Genomic DNA, 17500 nt, shown 5'->3' on the forward strand with positions numbered 1-17500 from the left:
ACCAAACTTCATAGGTTCTCACAGATTCTAAGCGGCACACAATAATTTAATGTGTGCATGTATAGGTACCTAGGTACACTTGTAGAACTATAACATTAGTCCAATCCACAGGGTGATTTCATATGAAACTTTTCAGAATAAAAATATAATAATAATAATAATAATAATATAATAATAATAATAATAATAATAATAATAATAATAATAATAATAATAATAGATCTTTATTGTCCATAAATATGGCAATTTGTCATTTAGTTACACTTGTTATAATGTTAAACGATAACTAAGATTGAACAGATATTCACTCCTACTTATTTTCTCTCTCTCTCTCTCTCTCTCTCTCTCTCTCTCTCTCTCTCTCTCTCTCTCTCTCTCTTCTTTCTTTCACACGTGCGATATACACAACATAAACATATTCATTTCGTTTTCAATTTGTTACGATTGTGGCAATTCGACACCAAAAATTATCATCATTATCAATTGGTCAGTTAATCTTACATTAAATAAATTAATCAGTTAATCAGTCAACGAATCAATCCTTGGTTTTTCTGTACCATATGAAATATTCAAAATTTTTATTGCTGATGGAACGAACGTTGATTTATACTTGTTAGTTCTACATTTAATCTGACAAAACCTTCTCCCAGATGGTAAAAGACTAAATTCATGGTATAAAATATGTTTTTTATTGTTGGTAATTGAGAATGCTTTCCTTTCTATTGCTTTTCCATGAATTCTTTCTACTCCATCAAGAGGATGGTTTATTATTTTTGATGCCTCTTTGATAGATTTTGAAATTTTTGATTTATCTTTAAGTCGGCATCCTCCAAACCATATGGTGCAGCCAAACGCAATTACACTTTTAATCAATGAGTCATAAACTCTTAACATAGTTTTCTTCCTTACTTGAAATGTTCTCAATTTCCTTAGGATGTATAATCTTTGGGCAACTTTCTTAGATGTTATATTAATATGTTGAGAGAAATTGAGGGAACTATCAATGGTTATTCCTAAATATTTAAAATAGTCAACTATCTCAACATCATCTTTACCGATCACCACACACTTTAAGTCGTTTTTATTTTTTACACCAAACACCTGTTCTTTCGTTTATCAACAGTGTGATGTTGTTAACCGAAGTAAACTTACCTCTTTACAGCTTATTGACTTTCATTATCATAAATGCTCCGCACCATATTTGTATTAAACACGATTCAATAGTTAGATAGACAGATAGATAGATAGATAGATAGATAGATAGATAGATAGATAGATAGATAGATAGATAGATAGATAGACAGATAGATAGATAGATAGAAAGAAAGATAGATAGATAGATAGATAGATACATAGACGGACAATTAAATAAATAGATAGATAGATAGATATATAGATAGATAGATAGAAAGAAAGATAGATAGATAGATAGATAGATAGATAGATAGATAGATAGATAGATAGATAGATAGATAGATAGATGGTAGATAGATAGATAGATCGATAGATAGACAAATAAATAAATAAATAAATAGATAGAAAGACAGAAAGGAAGTGTCTGTGTGTGTGTGTGTGTGTGTGTGTGTGTGTGTGTATGTGTGAATTTGTGTGTGAGAGAGTGAGTGTGGGATGTAGGTGGGGAAGGGGGATGTGTGCGACGACGAGACACACACACACACACACACACACACACGAGAGAGAGAGAGAGAGAGAGGAGGGAGAGAGAGAGAGAGAGAGAGGAGAGGAGAAGAGAGAGAGAGAGAGAGAGGAATGATAGGGAGAAGAGAGGGAAATTTAAGAGAGAGAGAGAGAGAGAGAGAGAGAGGAGAGAGGAGAGAGAGAGAAGAGAGAGAGAGAGAGAGAGAGAGAGAAGAGAGAGAGAGAGTGAGAGTGTATGGTGTGTAGTGTGAGAGAGAGAGAGAGAGAGAGAGAGAGAGAGAGAGAGAGAGAGAGAGAGAGAGAGAGAGAGAGAGAGGGTGAACAGTTCAATTTCTGTTGGGTTTTAAACAAAATCTTTATAATTAGGTTGTTCTTTGTCCATGTACAGGCTTCAAAAATGGGAATGAGGTATAATATAATGCTTACCTACTCCGTCATAAAGTCGTAACCATTTTGGCCTTTTGCCGTAACCAGTCATAACATTATTCCATCCATGTCTCGCTATGAGAGGTTAACAGTTAACCAGTTGACTGTTGTATTCTGGAAAAACACGTATTTGAAAATTTGACCAGAAAACTCGTCCTTCAACTATCGATCGATCCAACAAAAAAAAAAAAAAAAAATAAAAATAAAATAAAATAAAAAATGACCCTCATTTTGGCAAAAACTCTCCAACCCGGGACCTCGCGAAGTCCCAGGTATGAGAGTTTTTGCAAGATGAGGGTCATTTAAATCGATCAATATTTGAAGGACGATTTTTATTGTCAGATGTTTAAATACGTGTCTTTCAAGAGAGTTCAACAGTTAACTAGTTAAGAACATGCTTAGACTTAGGCCTTATGTTATTGAGCTTGGATGTTTATATTCTTTTTATATATCAAAATTTTCAATTCACGTGTATAATGTATATCTATTTGCAGCATGTGTACCCAAAACTGATGATGGTAATCATGAAGATGCTTTAAACTAGTGATGATAATGATAGCAAGCAAAAATAATGATGATGATGACGATGATGTTGATAATGATGATGATGATAATAATAATAATAATAATATATAATAATAATAATAATAATAATAATAATAATAATAATAATAATAATAATCATATCATCTTCATCATCAACATGATCATAATAACTATTTTAATAATAATGAGGATAATATTTATAATAATGAAAGTCAATAAGCTGTAAAGAGGAAAGTTTACTTCGGTTAACAACATCACACTGTTGATAAACATTATTCTGAAAAGTTTCATATGAAATCACCTTATGGATTGGATTAATGTTACGTAATATTATAGTTCTAGAAGTGTACCAAGGTATACATGCACACATTAAATTATTGTGTGCCGCTTAGAATCTGTGAGAACCTATGAAGGTTAGGTCTCTCAGAAAAAGCTATTTATCAAAATGATTCTATACTAATGTCATTTTAATCTAACCTCATTTTCTTTTTGTGACTTGAACTTTATGATTATTAATATCGGCTACAGGCGCCTCCAAGTGAGGTCAAAATATTGTTTTGATAACAAAGGTATGTAATTTCCATTTTTAACCTAACTTCATTCGATGCTTCCGGTAGGTACCTACCTCTGTTACCTTATTCTGGTAACATTTTCTTCCCAATCACCCAAAATCGCTTTAGTGACTGAGACAGTGACTCGCATAATTCGTGGTTGAAGTGAAATTATTAATTGTAAGATCAATTTTTAGTTGTAATGCTACAATATTCCTCAGTGTTTACGTCTTATTGAGACGACTTATATCTGTTTGTGAATTGACGGCGAAACAGATAACTCCAGTCAGTTGATTTGAATGTTTACATTTTTCGTTCTAGAGGAACTGGGTGTTGTCAACGCACACTAGCAATGTGTCTATTGTTGGCTTTACAATTTACAACTCAACGATCTTTCGAGTTTGCTATTTGAGTGAGGCAAAGTGAACGGAATTTTGAATGATTTTTATATTTGTTCATATACGTTTCGCAAAGATTTCTTACTTAGACTTAGACATATGTACAGTACAGTCACAGTGCCAGTGCAGCAGCAGACAGGGGCATTTATTATCTAACAGTAGTTACAGTTTTAGTTCGAACAATTTTTTAAAATGTATTTCTGCTCCACTTAGTCTCTCGCCTGAAACGGATCGTATTTGTCACTTGTTTGTGTTGGTATGGTTTAATAAAAAATTGAAAAAATAAAATATAATTCGACATTGTTGTGAAGTTTCGCTTACTCCAATGTACTCGTTTCGATTTTTCGGTTTTAGTTTTAGTTTTTCTGTTGTTGTTATTATTGTTATTGTTATTATTATTATTATTATTATTATTATTATTTTTATTATTATTATTATTATTATTATTATATTATTATTATTATTATTTTATTTATTATTATTATTATTATTATTATTAGTGTGTCCTGTCCCTTTCTCTATTTTGCTAATATTTCTTATTGAAAATTGTCTATTATTATTATTATATTATTATTATATATTATTATTATATTATTATTATTATTTTATTATTATTATTATTATTATTATATTATTATTATTATATATTATTAATTATATATTTTATTATTATTAATTATTATTATATATTATATAATATTATTATTATCATCATCATCGACTTTATTATTGATAATACCATCATTATCATAATATGAAAGAATAATAGATAAAAAAACTAAAGATAGAATAAATTAATTCAATTAAAATAAAAATGAAAAAAAAATCAGTTAACAAATAATAAACAGAAATAAATAGATAAATGAATAAAATAGATAAACTTCCTTTTATATATCCTCAGGGTTTTTTCAGCAAAAAATATCTGGTTTTTGAATAATTTAAAAGTATTTTTAAAAATTAAGAAATTATTTTTCATGATTGTAATAATATATGTTGAAATTTTATGTTTCAGTAACAGTATCTATGACTGACAAACGTACAGATTTCAGCAATTTGCATTTTAATTATTATCATGGATTATTCTGGAATTATACCAGTGTTTGATTTGTCAGCTTTACTACAAGTAAGTTGTGATATTATTCCAGTATGATACTTTCTCCTATCGCTACTCCAGTCATACCTTTATATTTCATTAAGAGAAAAGCAACAGTAATGTGGCTCTGACTTTATTGAATAAATTTCATGACTGACTGCTCACTTTCACATGGTGAAAATAATAAGATAAAATGATTAAATATTGTACCAACCTGTAAAGAGCTAGAAGATAAAAAAAATCTATGCGTCATTGTTTGGTGGTTGTCATGGAGGATTTTATTTCTTTCATAATTTTGTTTTGTTTTTCATTTATAATTTCTTTTTGGCAACAAAGTTTGCAAGTGATTGCATCCACTATTGACTTGACATCACCGTAGTGATAACAATCAAAATTGCTTTAGTTTCAGTGGTAGCTAAAGCTGCCTTGGTTAGGATTCGAGACTTTTTTATCATTGTTTTTCAGTGGATATTTTCTTTGAATTTGTGCAGCAGTAGAAAATAATTGAAGCAAGTTCTTTTTTTCTGGAGCTAAATTTGAAGCAAAAAGTAGGGAATAAATGCACGCAATTGAAGAAATGTTTAATTTTGTACCCAGCATTGGCCACTATTGAGACATTTCTAGTAGTAAACATATACTTATGTTGAGACCTTATTAGCTTAATTACCCACAAAACATGGTTTTAGTCCTGTGCACGAACATGGTGAAATGAAACACTTACTCGAGAATGGAAAATAATGTTCATTATCCAATTTCTGGCTAATTCTAGTCAATTCTAGTCAATTTCTAGTCAATTATAATTGACTAGATTTCATGGTGCTATCAGTTACCTTTTTGAATGAGATTGTGGATTGCGGTTTGGATATGGCCTCTTTACTATATCTGTGGATTCATGATCAGACCATGCTGAACCTTAACAGATAATTGGATTTTCTCAATGTGACATTTTTCAACAAAAATTCCATGTACATTAAAAAAAAATAAATGAAAATGTTATAGTAGAATATGATATCAATTTTCCTTTCTCTCCTTTTTTTCTACAGAGATGGCGACAAGAATTTGAAAAAGGACAGTTTCAGTTTGAGCAAGCGGTTGCAGATCATCTTTCTGGCTTTGTCACCCGGGTTTATCTCAATGCATTAGACAGTGATAAAGAAGAGAGATGGGGAACTAACTTTCTCTTCCGTCCCTTTCAAGATTTCATGTGTCAAGGAGATTCTCGAGATGTTCTCACCAAACTTGGACATGCTGAGAAAAATCCATTGCTATGTGGACATAACTTCAAAAATGGAGAGCCAACATACTCTTGCAGGTAGATTTCCATTTCCAAGTTCATTGTTTCTCAGTTTTAACCATTTTGATAATTGAATTGAAAAACTTTATGGAATTTAAATGCTTATCCAAAATATTTTTTTAAAGATATCAGAGTAATGGCCATGGTGCATTTGTTTTGTTTTTCTTTGTTTGATTTTTTGACTGTAAAGATTTTGATATTTTAATCAGCATGACAAGGACGATAGATGTAATGCTCCACGATGGTACGAAGAAATGTCTGTTATCCTTAAAATAAACCACAGAAAGCTCTAAAACTTGTGGTTTAATCTGACAAGAAAGTTATTGGTATGGTTTGCCTTTTCAGAGAGAATTATATGTACAAGCTGGCCTTTCTGCATTGAGATGGGTATCATTGCTTAAATAGACGTTACAAAAAGGAATATAGTATTCTTGAACTCTTTGGAGTTTTGAACAGGTTCCCGATTCCACTGCTCGACCTTGGCAGTGTGCATTGGGAACAAACTCATTATTATACCCCTCTCTCAAACATGTTATTTCTCATTATTTTGTGGAAAATTTAATCAGCATCAAAACATTTGACCTTAAGATTTATCATTGTAGTAAAGATGTCATTTCCTGTCAAAATATATTTTACAGTAAAACTGGGTTGGGGGCGGTGGGGGGGGGGGGGGGGGGTGACAGTGTTTCTTGAACTCATAGGTGTTTTTATTTTCACAAAAGATAATAGGGATGCCCCATAATGTTTTTGGTTTTATACTATAAGTAAAATCGGGTTTTGCCCAAAGTGAAAGGAGTATCATGATATATGTTTAAATGAGATGACTTAAGTAAACGCATACCCAACTAACAAATAAATGGGAACCCTCTTGAGTATTCTATCCCTTTGTCAATATACATAATTTATCCCTTAACACGTAGCTTTGTACTTTTGATTTTGAATTAGACCAATTGGTTTGACTCGGTTCCTGTTAAATCACATAGTTTTATATCAATGTGAGATTATTATCCTTATGAGTCATTTCCCACTCATCTTAGATGATCTGTTATCATTTAGTTACCACACTAAATAATTTTTGTAAGCTTTTCAGTGAATCAATCCCCCTCTTTGTGCAAGTCTTGTGCTTCCATCTGGGTTTTATTTTTAGGTGTTCGTATATCAGAGGTTTGGGTAGATTGTTTGTGTATGGGTTCATCTCCCTATAGAGCAGTAAAGTTAGGTGCCCCAAATGTAAACAAAGGTCGAGAAGCACGTGGCAAACCACATGTTCCTGTCTTGACAGCTCACGTTCCAATGTAAATAATAGAAAAAAATAACCTTTAAAATTTGGCTGTTAGGTGGCAAAAGAAACACATATTCATAAATACTCGATCATGCATCAAATAATGTCTAGATATGGATATTTTATGGAACAAAAGGTAAAATTTATCAAAAGTTACGTCTATCTATTTTTAGACCAGAGCAAATTATTGCGCTGGTGTGAACAAAACGAGAATTATTCGGAGCCTGATTTTCATAATAATTTAGCCTTATATTATTATTTCTGCAACTGTTAGATTTTATGTAAACATATTTTCAATACTGAAAGTGTATTGCCTACAACTCAAACTACAAAATTGGGAGACCTATATTGTGCGTAAATTATTCCGGTCCCTAACGGAAATCACTAGCAACTTGTTATTGTTTACGTTTGGGGCACCTAACTTTACTGCTCTATTATTTGTCTTGTTCTTTCCTGGATGCTTTTGAATACATAAAAATTCCACATTCATGCTATTTATTTGCTTAGTTTTCGTGTCAAATTTGTGAGAGATAATCAGAGAAAAAAACTGCTTCCTTTCAGGGACTGTGCATATGATCCTACTTGTGTGCTGTGTAATGACTGTTTCCAAAAAAGTGTCCACAAAAATCATAGATATAGGGTAAGTGTTTAATTAATAAATTCCATATCTGTCAATGATAACTGAAGTATCAAATAATGAACTTATTATGTAGATGAACAAAGAATGACACATTAATCAATCTCTTGTTTTCATAATCAGTTTCTTTGGTTACATTGATTAATCGTTTTGTTTTTTTAATTGTCATTAACTCATTTTAATGAAATGCAATAAATTGCCAATATGATTTTGACATATTTCCTCTGAGATGCTACAAAAGTAGTTCTCTTAGCTATATAAAAGTTAAGGTCAATGCAACCAACATTCGTGATTTGTAATAAATTTTAATTTTGTATTATATAATTTTGTTTTGGTGGTTATGGGGGGTCGATTTTGCAGCTCTTTCATTTTCTTTTTTTTTTTTTCTATTGTGTTATAGATGAGTACTTCGGGTGGTGGAGGTTACTGTGATTGTGGTGACAAGGAAGCTTGGAAGACAGACGATTATGCTTGTAGTGATCACTCAAGAAAGGTTTGTGTATACGTTTGATACATTTAAAAAATAATCAGATATTAAATTTAATCTTATATTGACATATTATTTACTCTTCCTTAAAGTCCTTAATGTGTCACTTCATTAAGAAAGAATTTTTTTTTCATTTGGTGGATGGTTTCCAAGTCATATTTTCCAAACTTTGTAATGTGCTACGTAATGGCCTCGGACTAATACGATATTATAAATAAGTAATGTGCAATTTCAATTAGATTATGCAAATATCCTTATTATGTTTATATATTTTCCTTGGATTGGTAAATAGACAAATTATATTTTTTCTGATTGTCTTGCATTGATTCAAAAATTGCTCCAAAACCTCTTTTTTATTCTAATCTCTGCAACTGCTTGATTTGTTCTTCACAGACTCATGATGCAAAGCAAGAAGAGATGGACCTTGACTCTGATATGGTAGAAACAGTGAGGGCTGTTTTTCGTTGTGCACTGAAATATGCGTCTTCCTTGCTCACCTGGAAGGAAAATCTAACCTTGCCATTCGGTCTGAAAAGAAGTCCTAGAATTGCAAATTCTTATTTGTGTATGTTGTACAATGATGAAGTCCATACTTATGATCAGGTAAAAAGCCAAGGAATTTTGATACCTAAAAATATGGTGTATCTGAGAAAATGTCATGCATATATATGTTTTATAAATCCATGCATCGACATCAGAATTATTTCTGTATTACTAACTTTATATTTAAATTGATTTCTTTTTTTAATTCAAAGATCTGGGAGGAAACACTCAATTGTGATTTTGTGAATTAAAAATAATTTTTTTTATAAGTAGTGAAATGTTATTATTTTAAAATTTAATCAGGGAATTGAGCAATTTTATAGTTTCAAGTTTTGTGAATTAAAAAGATTATTTTTATAAGTAGTGAAATGTTATTATTTTAAAATTTAATCAGGGTTCAAGTTTTGTGAATTAAAAATATTATTTTTATAAGTAGTGAAATGTTATTATTTTAAAATCTAATCAGGGAATTGAGCAATTTTATAGTTTCAAGTTTTGAATTATCTCGACACTCGGCGCTCAGCACTTTATTCAATTTTGTTTCTCTTCAGGTGATAACTACTCTCCAGAGAGCTGTTGACTGCACAAGTAGAGAAGCTCTAGAATTTGCCACGATTGTAGACAGAGAGGTAAGCCATTCAAACACATTGTGTCAGTGAAAAAATATGGTCTTAATAGATTGGGAGAAATTGAACCATTTAAAATTAAATTGAATTTTTTTTTTTCAATTTCATGATTATAAATTTCATAAGTAATCTGAAGTGATGATTGTCTCTTGATGAAAACAAATGAATATTAAACAAATGAAAAAGTAAAGAACAAACTTTAAAAAATATTTATTAAAAAACTCCAATGTATTGAAATAATAACATACTTATAAAATCATTAAAATCATCCATTTTCTTCCTTTGTCTTACAGGGTAGGACCTGTGTGAAAACCAGCACAAAAGAGGAATGTGAAACTATCAAGCAGTCAATCGAGGTAGTGCCTTTGTTCCATTTATGATTTCAATTTATTCATATTCATTGAATTTTTATTTTACTGCTTCAAATCTAGGATGAATTACAGTCCAAAATGTTCATAACATTTAGTATTGATGATTCCATTTTATTTGTTGATAACCTTCACTTTGGCGCAATCCGAAAAGACATTAAGACATAGAAGTATGGTGAGTGGTGTGTGTGCGTGTGTGTGTGTGTGTGGGGGGGTGTACTTCAATTTGTGTGTAACATGCTCTTGTTCTAAGGACAGACTTATTCTTTGAATTAAGGTATGAAGGCAGTAAATTGTTTTTGTTTTGGTTTGTCACTCCCCCCCCCCATATTAGCATTCATTACTTACTAAAAAAAAGAGTAAAAAATTGTTAATTGTTTGATATGAGATTTTGATTTTATTTGGATTTCGACAGTTCTCTTAAATCACAAATTTTAGAGAAGAATTATTTAGCACAAAATTAAACAAATATAAAAATTGTCAATAAACAAAATTACTTTCGTGTCAAAGTATTTTGAATAATAGAGATGAATTAGGAGCAAGGTTAACATAACTTAACAAAGCCAGTGATCTCAGCAGTAATAGGTAAGTGTGTCAGCGATGCTCATTTAACTGATTTTGCAAAATATACAAGTCAATACAAGAGCATTATCCAATCCTTAGTTTCAATCTGTGGAATTGGTTAGCTGAGTGAAATGATTTTGATTTTCATTTCATTCCATTTTCTTTTTTGTTTTTTTGCTGGGTCACTTCAGAGAAATACTTCAAGGCATGGCAGCAAACCGTTGAAAGTGGAAGTGATTATCAAAGATATTGCAGCTCATCAACAATTTGCTCTCAAGATTATGAATTGGCTCCAAACTCTCAGTGATAAATACAGTAGGTCAAATATCAGTATTTTGCTTAAATGTCATCATAGTTATCGTTATGTCATCATTTTCTTCATCATCATCATTGTTTTTATTGTCTTTGTCTTGTCATTCTATTATCATTGATCAGTAGAAATGCAAAGAAAAGAATAATGATATAAGGAAAAAGATAATGATTTTTTTCATATCTTTTTTCATTTTAGGCTCCTTGAGAAAAATTCTTTGTGAGGTGTTGATGGAGCCAATTCCAGGAGAACTTCCTGCTTTGTCAGTTTTGGAACAATTCATCCAGGCAGACACTGAACTTTGGAAAGGTACAGGTTTTTGTGGGGTTTTTTGTTGGGTTTTTTTTTCTGATTGAAATTTAAGGGATAAAATTCAATGAATAGGGCTGAAGTGTTGTGGAATTAAGCATGTACTCAGTACTTTAAACATGTGGAGAAAATTTTCATGAAGATTGAATATAAGAAATTAAAAAAGAGATTTTGTATTCTGTTGTGACCTCTTTGGGAATGTCCGTCATGCTAAAATCTTCCAGAGACGGATAGTCCTGAATAAAACTGGTTTAGGTGGATCTACGTCAAAAGAGCTGGTTGAACAATGAAGGACTGGTGCATTCTTTGTCTTATTCTCAATTTATATATTTGGGGACGGGGGGGGGGGGGGGGGGGGGGGGGGAGAATCTGGTTTTCAAAAATTTGTTGTTTTTTTCTTTATTTCTCTCCTTTTATCTTTGTTTTGCCGAAGGGTGGAAAAGAAATCTCCCCTTTTCATGTTTCTTTATCAAAACAATGCATCGTTGATTGTTCCAAAAAGAAAAGAGATCAGCTCCACCCATGCCATTTTACTTGTTAGGCCAGTGTCAGGTTTGGGAATGAAAGAGACGATGCATTGCAAGTTCAGACTTAGATCAATGCATCACCCCAACCTCTTTGAGACAAGTTTCACTTCTTGGGAGACAAAGGCATTGGAGTTGGCGTTGACACGAATTGCGATCATCTGATTCACCTGTGGTACTTGTGTGTTTTGTGCATATTTTATTTACCTACTTCTAGTCGGTGTTGTGACAACTTTCAATTTTTGTATTTTTGCTCCATTATCATTTTGACAGTGAAATAGTGAATATTGCAAGAAAGTAGTCAAAATGAAAGTCGAATTCAAATAAAATTGTCCTGAATAGCTGGGGACCTTTTCCATTAGAGGGATAAAATATATAGAAAAAATGATGTATCTTGGGCTTTCATCCCAATTTGATGGGGTTCCCGATGGGAGAGTAGATACTATTACTTTGCCCAGGCTGCGTCCTGGAGAGGACACTCTAGTCTAGCAAAGTCATTCAGGGCGCAAACCATCGTTTCTTGAGACGGAAGGATGCCTGCCCAGATACTATTAAATGAACTGGGTGATTAATGCATATTTCTAGCGTTTTGATTTGTGTTTTTGGAAAATGTTGAACTCTGCTATATTGTCTCTGATTTTGCTCTGTCTTTAGATGGGGATGTCTTAGAGTTTATAATGTCTTCATCCTCCTCATTTTTCTTGTTTTTGTGGAAAAAAATAGTGCTGTCAGGACACGATTCTCCTGTGGGCCATCATGCTGTCTGTATTGTTATTGGCTTCTTGGGTGGGAGTTAATTTTAAAAGATTTGTGAATCATATCTCTGTCATTGTATTTAATTTATATACCAATTATTTGGTTGTATTGGTATGGGTCCAGTTTTCATCTGGGTGGGATGTTTTGTGTGGTCTTACAGATGGTTGTTGTTTTCTTTTTGAATTATTCCACTTTGTCTCATTTTGGTTGTTTTTGCTAATAAATCAAATTCTGTAGATTAAAAAAAGGCTGTCCTAAACTGTTTCAAACACTCTTTAGCTTCTGAAAACAATAAAATATTTCATAATTTAAAAATTATAGCAGCGTGCTACTCGCTTGTAACGATAATATGATTGCTGCCAAAGGTGATAGTATGCCAAAACATTTTAGATAATTATTATAACATTTACATATTGGTCTATCATAAGTGAAATAAGTTGATACAAATAAACATGTACATAATAGTCATCTCTTTCTGAAAGTACTGGGTTTTTTTTTGTTTGTTTTTAAAAAATGTTATTTCTCATACTATACAGATAAATTTAGATTGTAATTTGGTTATAATTCTTTTTTTCCAGTTGCTCGTGTCCAAAGTCACCAGCTACTTATGTCATGGTAAGTCTTATGTTTTGTTTCATTTGTAAGTTCTAAACTTTATTTAGCGCTAAAACGATTGCAAAATATATTTCTGTTTATTTCTGAAAAGCAAATTGATAAACCTTAACTTTTAATTTCACAGACTTGTCTAGGATTTCAAATTTATATATTTTCATTTAACATATGCATTTTTAGTACCATAGACAGAATAAATAAAACCTTGTTGTGCGGCTATGTGGTCTAGTGGTATGACACTCGCTTTCGGATTGGAAGGTCCTGGGTTTGAGCCTCACGCTCAGCGCATAGTTGAGTCTTGGAAAAGGCTCTTTACTCACATTCTCTCACCGTACTCAGGTGTAAAATGAGTACCTGGCCGTTAACAGCGTTGTCTTTGTCCGAAAAATTGTAATATCGCCTAACAGGCGTATTGTCCCGTCCTACATGTTAAATGTTGCTGTTGACCAGGGACCCCTTGTAAAGCGCTTTGAGCACATTAGTGGATATTGCGCTATATAAAAGCTCAATTTTTATTTTTATTTTATTTTATTTTTTATTTTTTGTTCACTTACAAAAAGTCTGTATTTAAAAAAATAATTAAAAATATATTTTTCAATTCTTCTACCTCTAGTGTTCTGAAGGATGCTGACTCCAAGAAACAATTTTCTGTGATATTCACAAAGGTATTTTATTTTATTCAACTTCAAATAATGATTTAGGATTGATGCGTCAAAGTATCATTATTTAGCTGTGTCAAATGTGATTTCAAATTTTATTCGGTTAGAGATAATTTTAGATATTAAGTCATATTTTAAAGACATATTTAGATTTACGAAAATGCTTCTCACAAAATGTGCAATTATTCTTCTAGTATTTATTCTATTGCCTTGAACATTCTAATTTGTGGTATACAAATTTGGTAAGTTGTTAAGGCACTAGAATTTAATAAAAAATAGTGTTACATTTCTAAATATATCTTTGAACAGACTCATTTACACATTCACCCATCCTCATTTGTAGATTATATTTTTTCCCAATTATATCTATGCAGGATTATCCTTGCATATGATTTTAAAGTAAAAAATATTTGTTTCATCCACAGCTATTCAAATAAAGGATTTCTTGTTTAAACTTTTTCTTGATAAATATTCTTGTTATAGAGTCAGTTGATTCAAAGACATCTGAGCAGTTTTGCAAAACCGTTCTCAATACAAACTTGCTAGGTCAATCAGAAATTGTATATTTTTTATATGAAAGTTTGTTCAAGATATATGCCCATTTTGGAACATTTATAGGAATGTGGAAAAATGAAATGAGCAAAGGTGTCATCAGCTAATGAGAATGTTCAGATCTCTTTTGTATTTACTTAATTTAGTGTTTTATTTAAAGTAGATTTACTTCCTTACACATGTGAACAAATGGCCCTCTGAGCTTTAGTCCTTCAGTCTTGTGCCATGATTGTAAGGCTATGTGGTCTATTGGTATGACACTCGCCTTCGGATCGGAAGGTCCTGGGTTTGAGTCCCTTGGAAAAGGCTCTTTACTCACATTCTCACTCAGGTGTAAAATGAATATCTGTCTGTTAACAGCGTTGCCTCTATCATAAAAAAAATGTAACATCGCCTTATGTCTTGTCTTACATGTTAAGTGTTGCTGTTGGCTAGGGGCCCTTTGTAAAGCGCTTTGAGCATGTTTAGTGGAAAATGCGCTGAATAAAAGCTAAATTTTCCTTTATAATTTTTAAGGTATGAAAAAATTGGATGTCCTCTGTAATTATTCCAGTTGACTGAAAAGTCAGTGTTGTATTTGGACTAATTTTGTGTAACAGGACAGGTCTTAGGCCCTCTTTCGACTTCTAGTCTTTTGCTTTGACAAAGTGGTACATTCATTAGTATATATGAGGCTGTGCCAAATGCTCGTTTTTTTTTGATGTTCGGCTAAAAAATACTCAATTAATAAGTTCATTTGAAAAACAAAGGAACAAATTCGTTTTCATCAGTTTCTGTCAGTTGATTAATGTAAATGGAGATAAAAACATCTCCATTTTATTGACTCATTTAGTAGGCACCTCTAGTCATTAGATTAATGTAAAACAGCTCGAATAGAATAGCAGAAATAGTTTCTCAAAGGTTAAAAAAAGGGGACAGATTATCAACTTTTTTGACACTTTTGACAGCTATAACTTACCATAAAAATTTAGGTGCTAGATCGTCAGTTTTTTGTTTCTCTTTCATTACTTAACTCACTCAATTCTAGAGATTTTTGCTACTTTTCAAAATTGGAAAAAAAAATGTATTAAAAATGAACATGTGCATAGATAGTTTTATTCGACTATCATTAGCATGTAAAAACTAAAAAAACCATTATCGTTGATACTATGCCTATAATTTGTCTCAGAAAAATGTAATAAATAGGCACGGGGTAAAAGTAACCCCGGGTATACTACGGATATAATCGGTTTTAGGGTTGAGTGAGTTAACCCAGGGAAATATGTTGATGAAAGCGAATTTTTTCATATTTTCGTCATATAACAGTATTAGAGTATTTTTGTGGCGATTGTACAGCCTGATATATATATTATATATATATATATATTATATATATATATATATATTATATATATATATAATTATAAATCAATACAATGATGGTTAGTTGTGTAGTCAGAGGTTCTGAAAATCCTGCCTGATTGTAAGTATGGCAGATTTTTTAATGGTTTCTCTTGTTTCATTTGACCGAATAAGACTAGTAGTAATATGGCGGAAAGTAAATTTTGACAGCATTCTATTTGGCGTTTTAACTAGTGTGTTGAACTTTGCAGGATGAACTCCAGAGACCACAGTTAAGAAGCTTTCTGGGCATATTTAGTTACTTTTTTTTTTTGCATTTAACAATATGCAATATTTCGAATTTTAATGTATATATAAAAAAAATATGTTTTGCATAATTATGATCATCTGGACAAAATGGCAATTATAAATTATTTTACAGGATTAATCACCATTATTGATGATGTTCAAAGCCCTTCTCAGTGCTTTATAAATTCCTATTTTCATTTTTTACTTCAGCTGTATCATTATTCATCAATTGCTATAGCCGGGTACTCATTCAAACCTGAGTCAAGTGATGCAATGTTTAGTTTGTTCGGCGCTTTATCCAAGGAATCAGTAGGCATCAGAATTTTTTGGCCACTTATGCTCAATGTAGCTTGACTTTGTTACAAGACGAGACATGGTACAGATTTGGCCATCATTTCGTAAGATGATACTTATGGTATGATAAATATTTTGGTTCATTATTTCAATTAATAGTATTGCTCTCCTCAGTGGTATTCATTTATGGTTCGAGAGTTCAGTGAAGACGATCATGACCACGATGTCTCTATGCCCAGCCTTTCAGTGCAGATATTTACTGTCCCTAGTTTGGTAGGTTGTCTTAAAGATTAAATCCTTTTTGGACGTCCCACAGTGGAAACCTTACGGCACCTTTATTAGCCATTGTAGCTCTTTGCTAGACAGACCTCTCGGTCTTTTTGTTGTCCTGTTCAAAGTGTGATGTCATTTGTCTTATATATCTCCAAGGTTTTATGTTTTGACTGCAGTATTTTAAGCATGATTTGAAAGAGGATTTTAATTCTGGAGACTTGACATTTAATGATACTCACATTTTGAATAGAGTTTTTTGGGTTTTTTTTGTTTTGGGTGAGTGATTTTACTTTCTTTCCTTTTTATTTTGAGAAACCATTTTGATTTTTGTTGAATTATTACTTATTCTCTAACCCATAATAATTTAAATAATCAATGAAAGCACAAAGTAATAATTTGAAACAATCATGATATAGAAGAAAATGGGTTCAGTTAGAAATGGAAACAAGAGAGGAAATAATTCTGAATTAATATTATCTAAAGTTCTAGTCAAGACAATTTAGTAGGATCTTTAGCCACTTGTATTTAAAAAGAATTTTATACCAAACTTTTGCGATCAGCGTGTTTAACAATTTTTTTTTGTTCCTAAATTCATAAAACAGTCATAAACTCTATTCATTGTTCAAAAGATTATTCCCATTTGAATGGAGTGGGGTGAGGAAAATCATCAGATTTTTAAAAGGGCTTTGTAGGTTTAACATTAGCTGAAAGTATTCATTCATGGTGTATCTTATTTTAAAATAGTACATATAAAAAAGCTGGGAATTTTGTTGAACTGCTCTTTTTATCAAATTGGTAAAATAATGGTTTTTCTCTTCTTTCTGATCTTTTATTTTTTTTTATTATTTAAAATCACTTTGAATGTGTGCTGTCGTCTCATTGGGTATTCTTTTTTCAGGACAAGGAAGTGGAAGTGGCCAAGAGTCTCAGATCCAACGATTTTATGAATCAATTTTCATTGTTTTGCACCCCATTTTTTTTTTTTAAAGATACGTAGGTAAAATTTGTTTTTGTTATACATTTTTTTTACTTCCCATATTTAGTGCTACTCTGGTCTGTACAAAGACTTCTTGCAAGATGACCACTTCCGTTCCTTGTCCGTAACTCG

The 17500-nt window shown here is 31.6% G+C and overlaps 1 protein-coding gene across 2 annotated transcripts in view; it reads left to right on the top strand.

Moving 5' to 3' along the window:
* Positions 1-3234: 3234 nt before the first annotated feature.
* The window catches only part of LOC144970078 (E3 ubiquitin-protein ligase UBR2-like), a 62805-nt gene continuing 48539 nt past the window's right edge, over positions 3235-17500 (top strand). Inside the window, exons 1-13 of one of the 2 annotated variants that reach the window (XM_078909295.1) lie at positions 3235-3362; positions 4593-4703; positions 5717-5985; positions 7811-7889; positions 8287-8379; positions 8767-8976; positions 9468-9545; positions 9836-9898; positions 10666-10789; positions 10983-11093; positions 12952-12988; positions 13599-13650; positions 16294-16392. In XM_078909295.1, coding sequence (XP_078765421.1) covers positions 4653-4703; positions 5717-5985; positions 7811-7889; positions 8287-8379; positions 8767-8976; positions 9468-9545; positions 9836-9898; positions 10666-10789; positions 10983-11093; positions 12952-12988; positions 13599-13650; positions 16294-16392 — 1266 coding nt within the window. In that variant the 5' untranslated portion in view covers positions 3235-3362; positions 4593-4652. Of the gene's footprint in view, positions 3363-4592; positions 4704-5716; positions 5986-7810; positions 7890-8286; positions 8380-8766; positions 8977-9467; positions 9546-9835; positions 9899-10665; positions 10790-10982; positions 11094-12951; positions 12989-13598; positions 13651-16293; positions 16393-17435 lie in introns of both variants that reach the window. The other variant, XM_078909302.1, reaches the window with a different exon arrangement.

Source organism: Berghia stephanieae, chromosome 1 (assembly GCF_034508935.2).
Source record: "Berghia stephanieae isolate SIO BIC M18660-M18661 chromosome 1, UCSD_Bste_1.3, whole genome shotgun sequence".
NCBI classification, from domain to species: domain Eukaryota; kingdom Metazoa; phylum Mollusca; class Gastropoda; order Nudibranchia; family Aeolidiidae; genus Berghia; species Berghia stephanieae.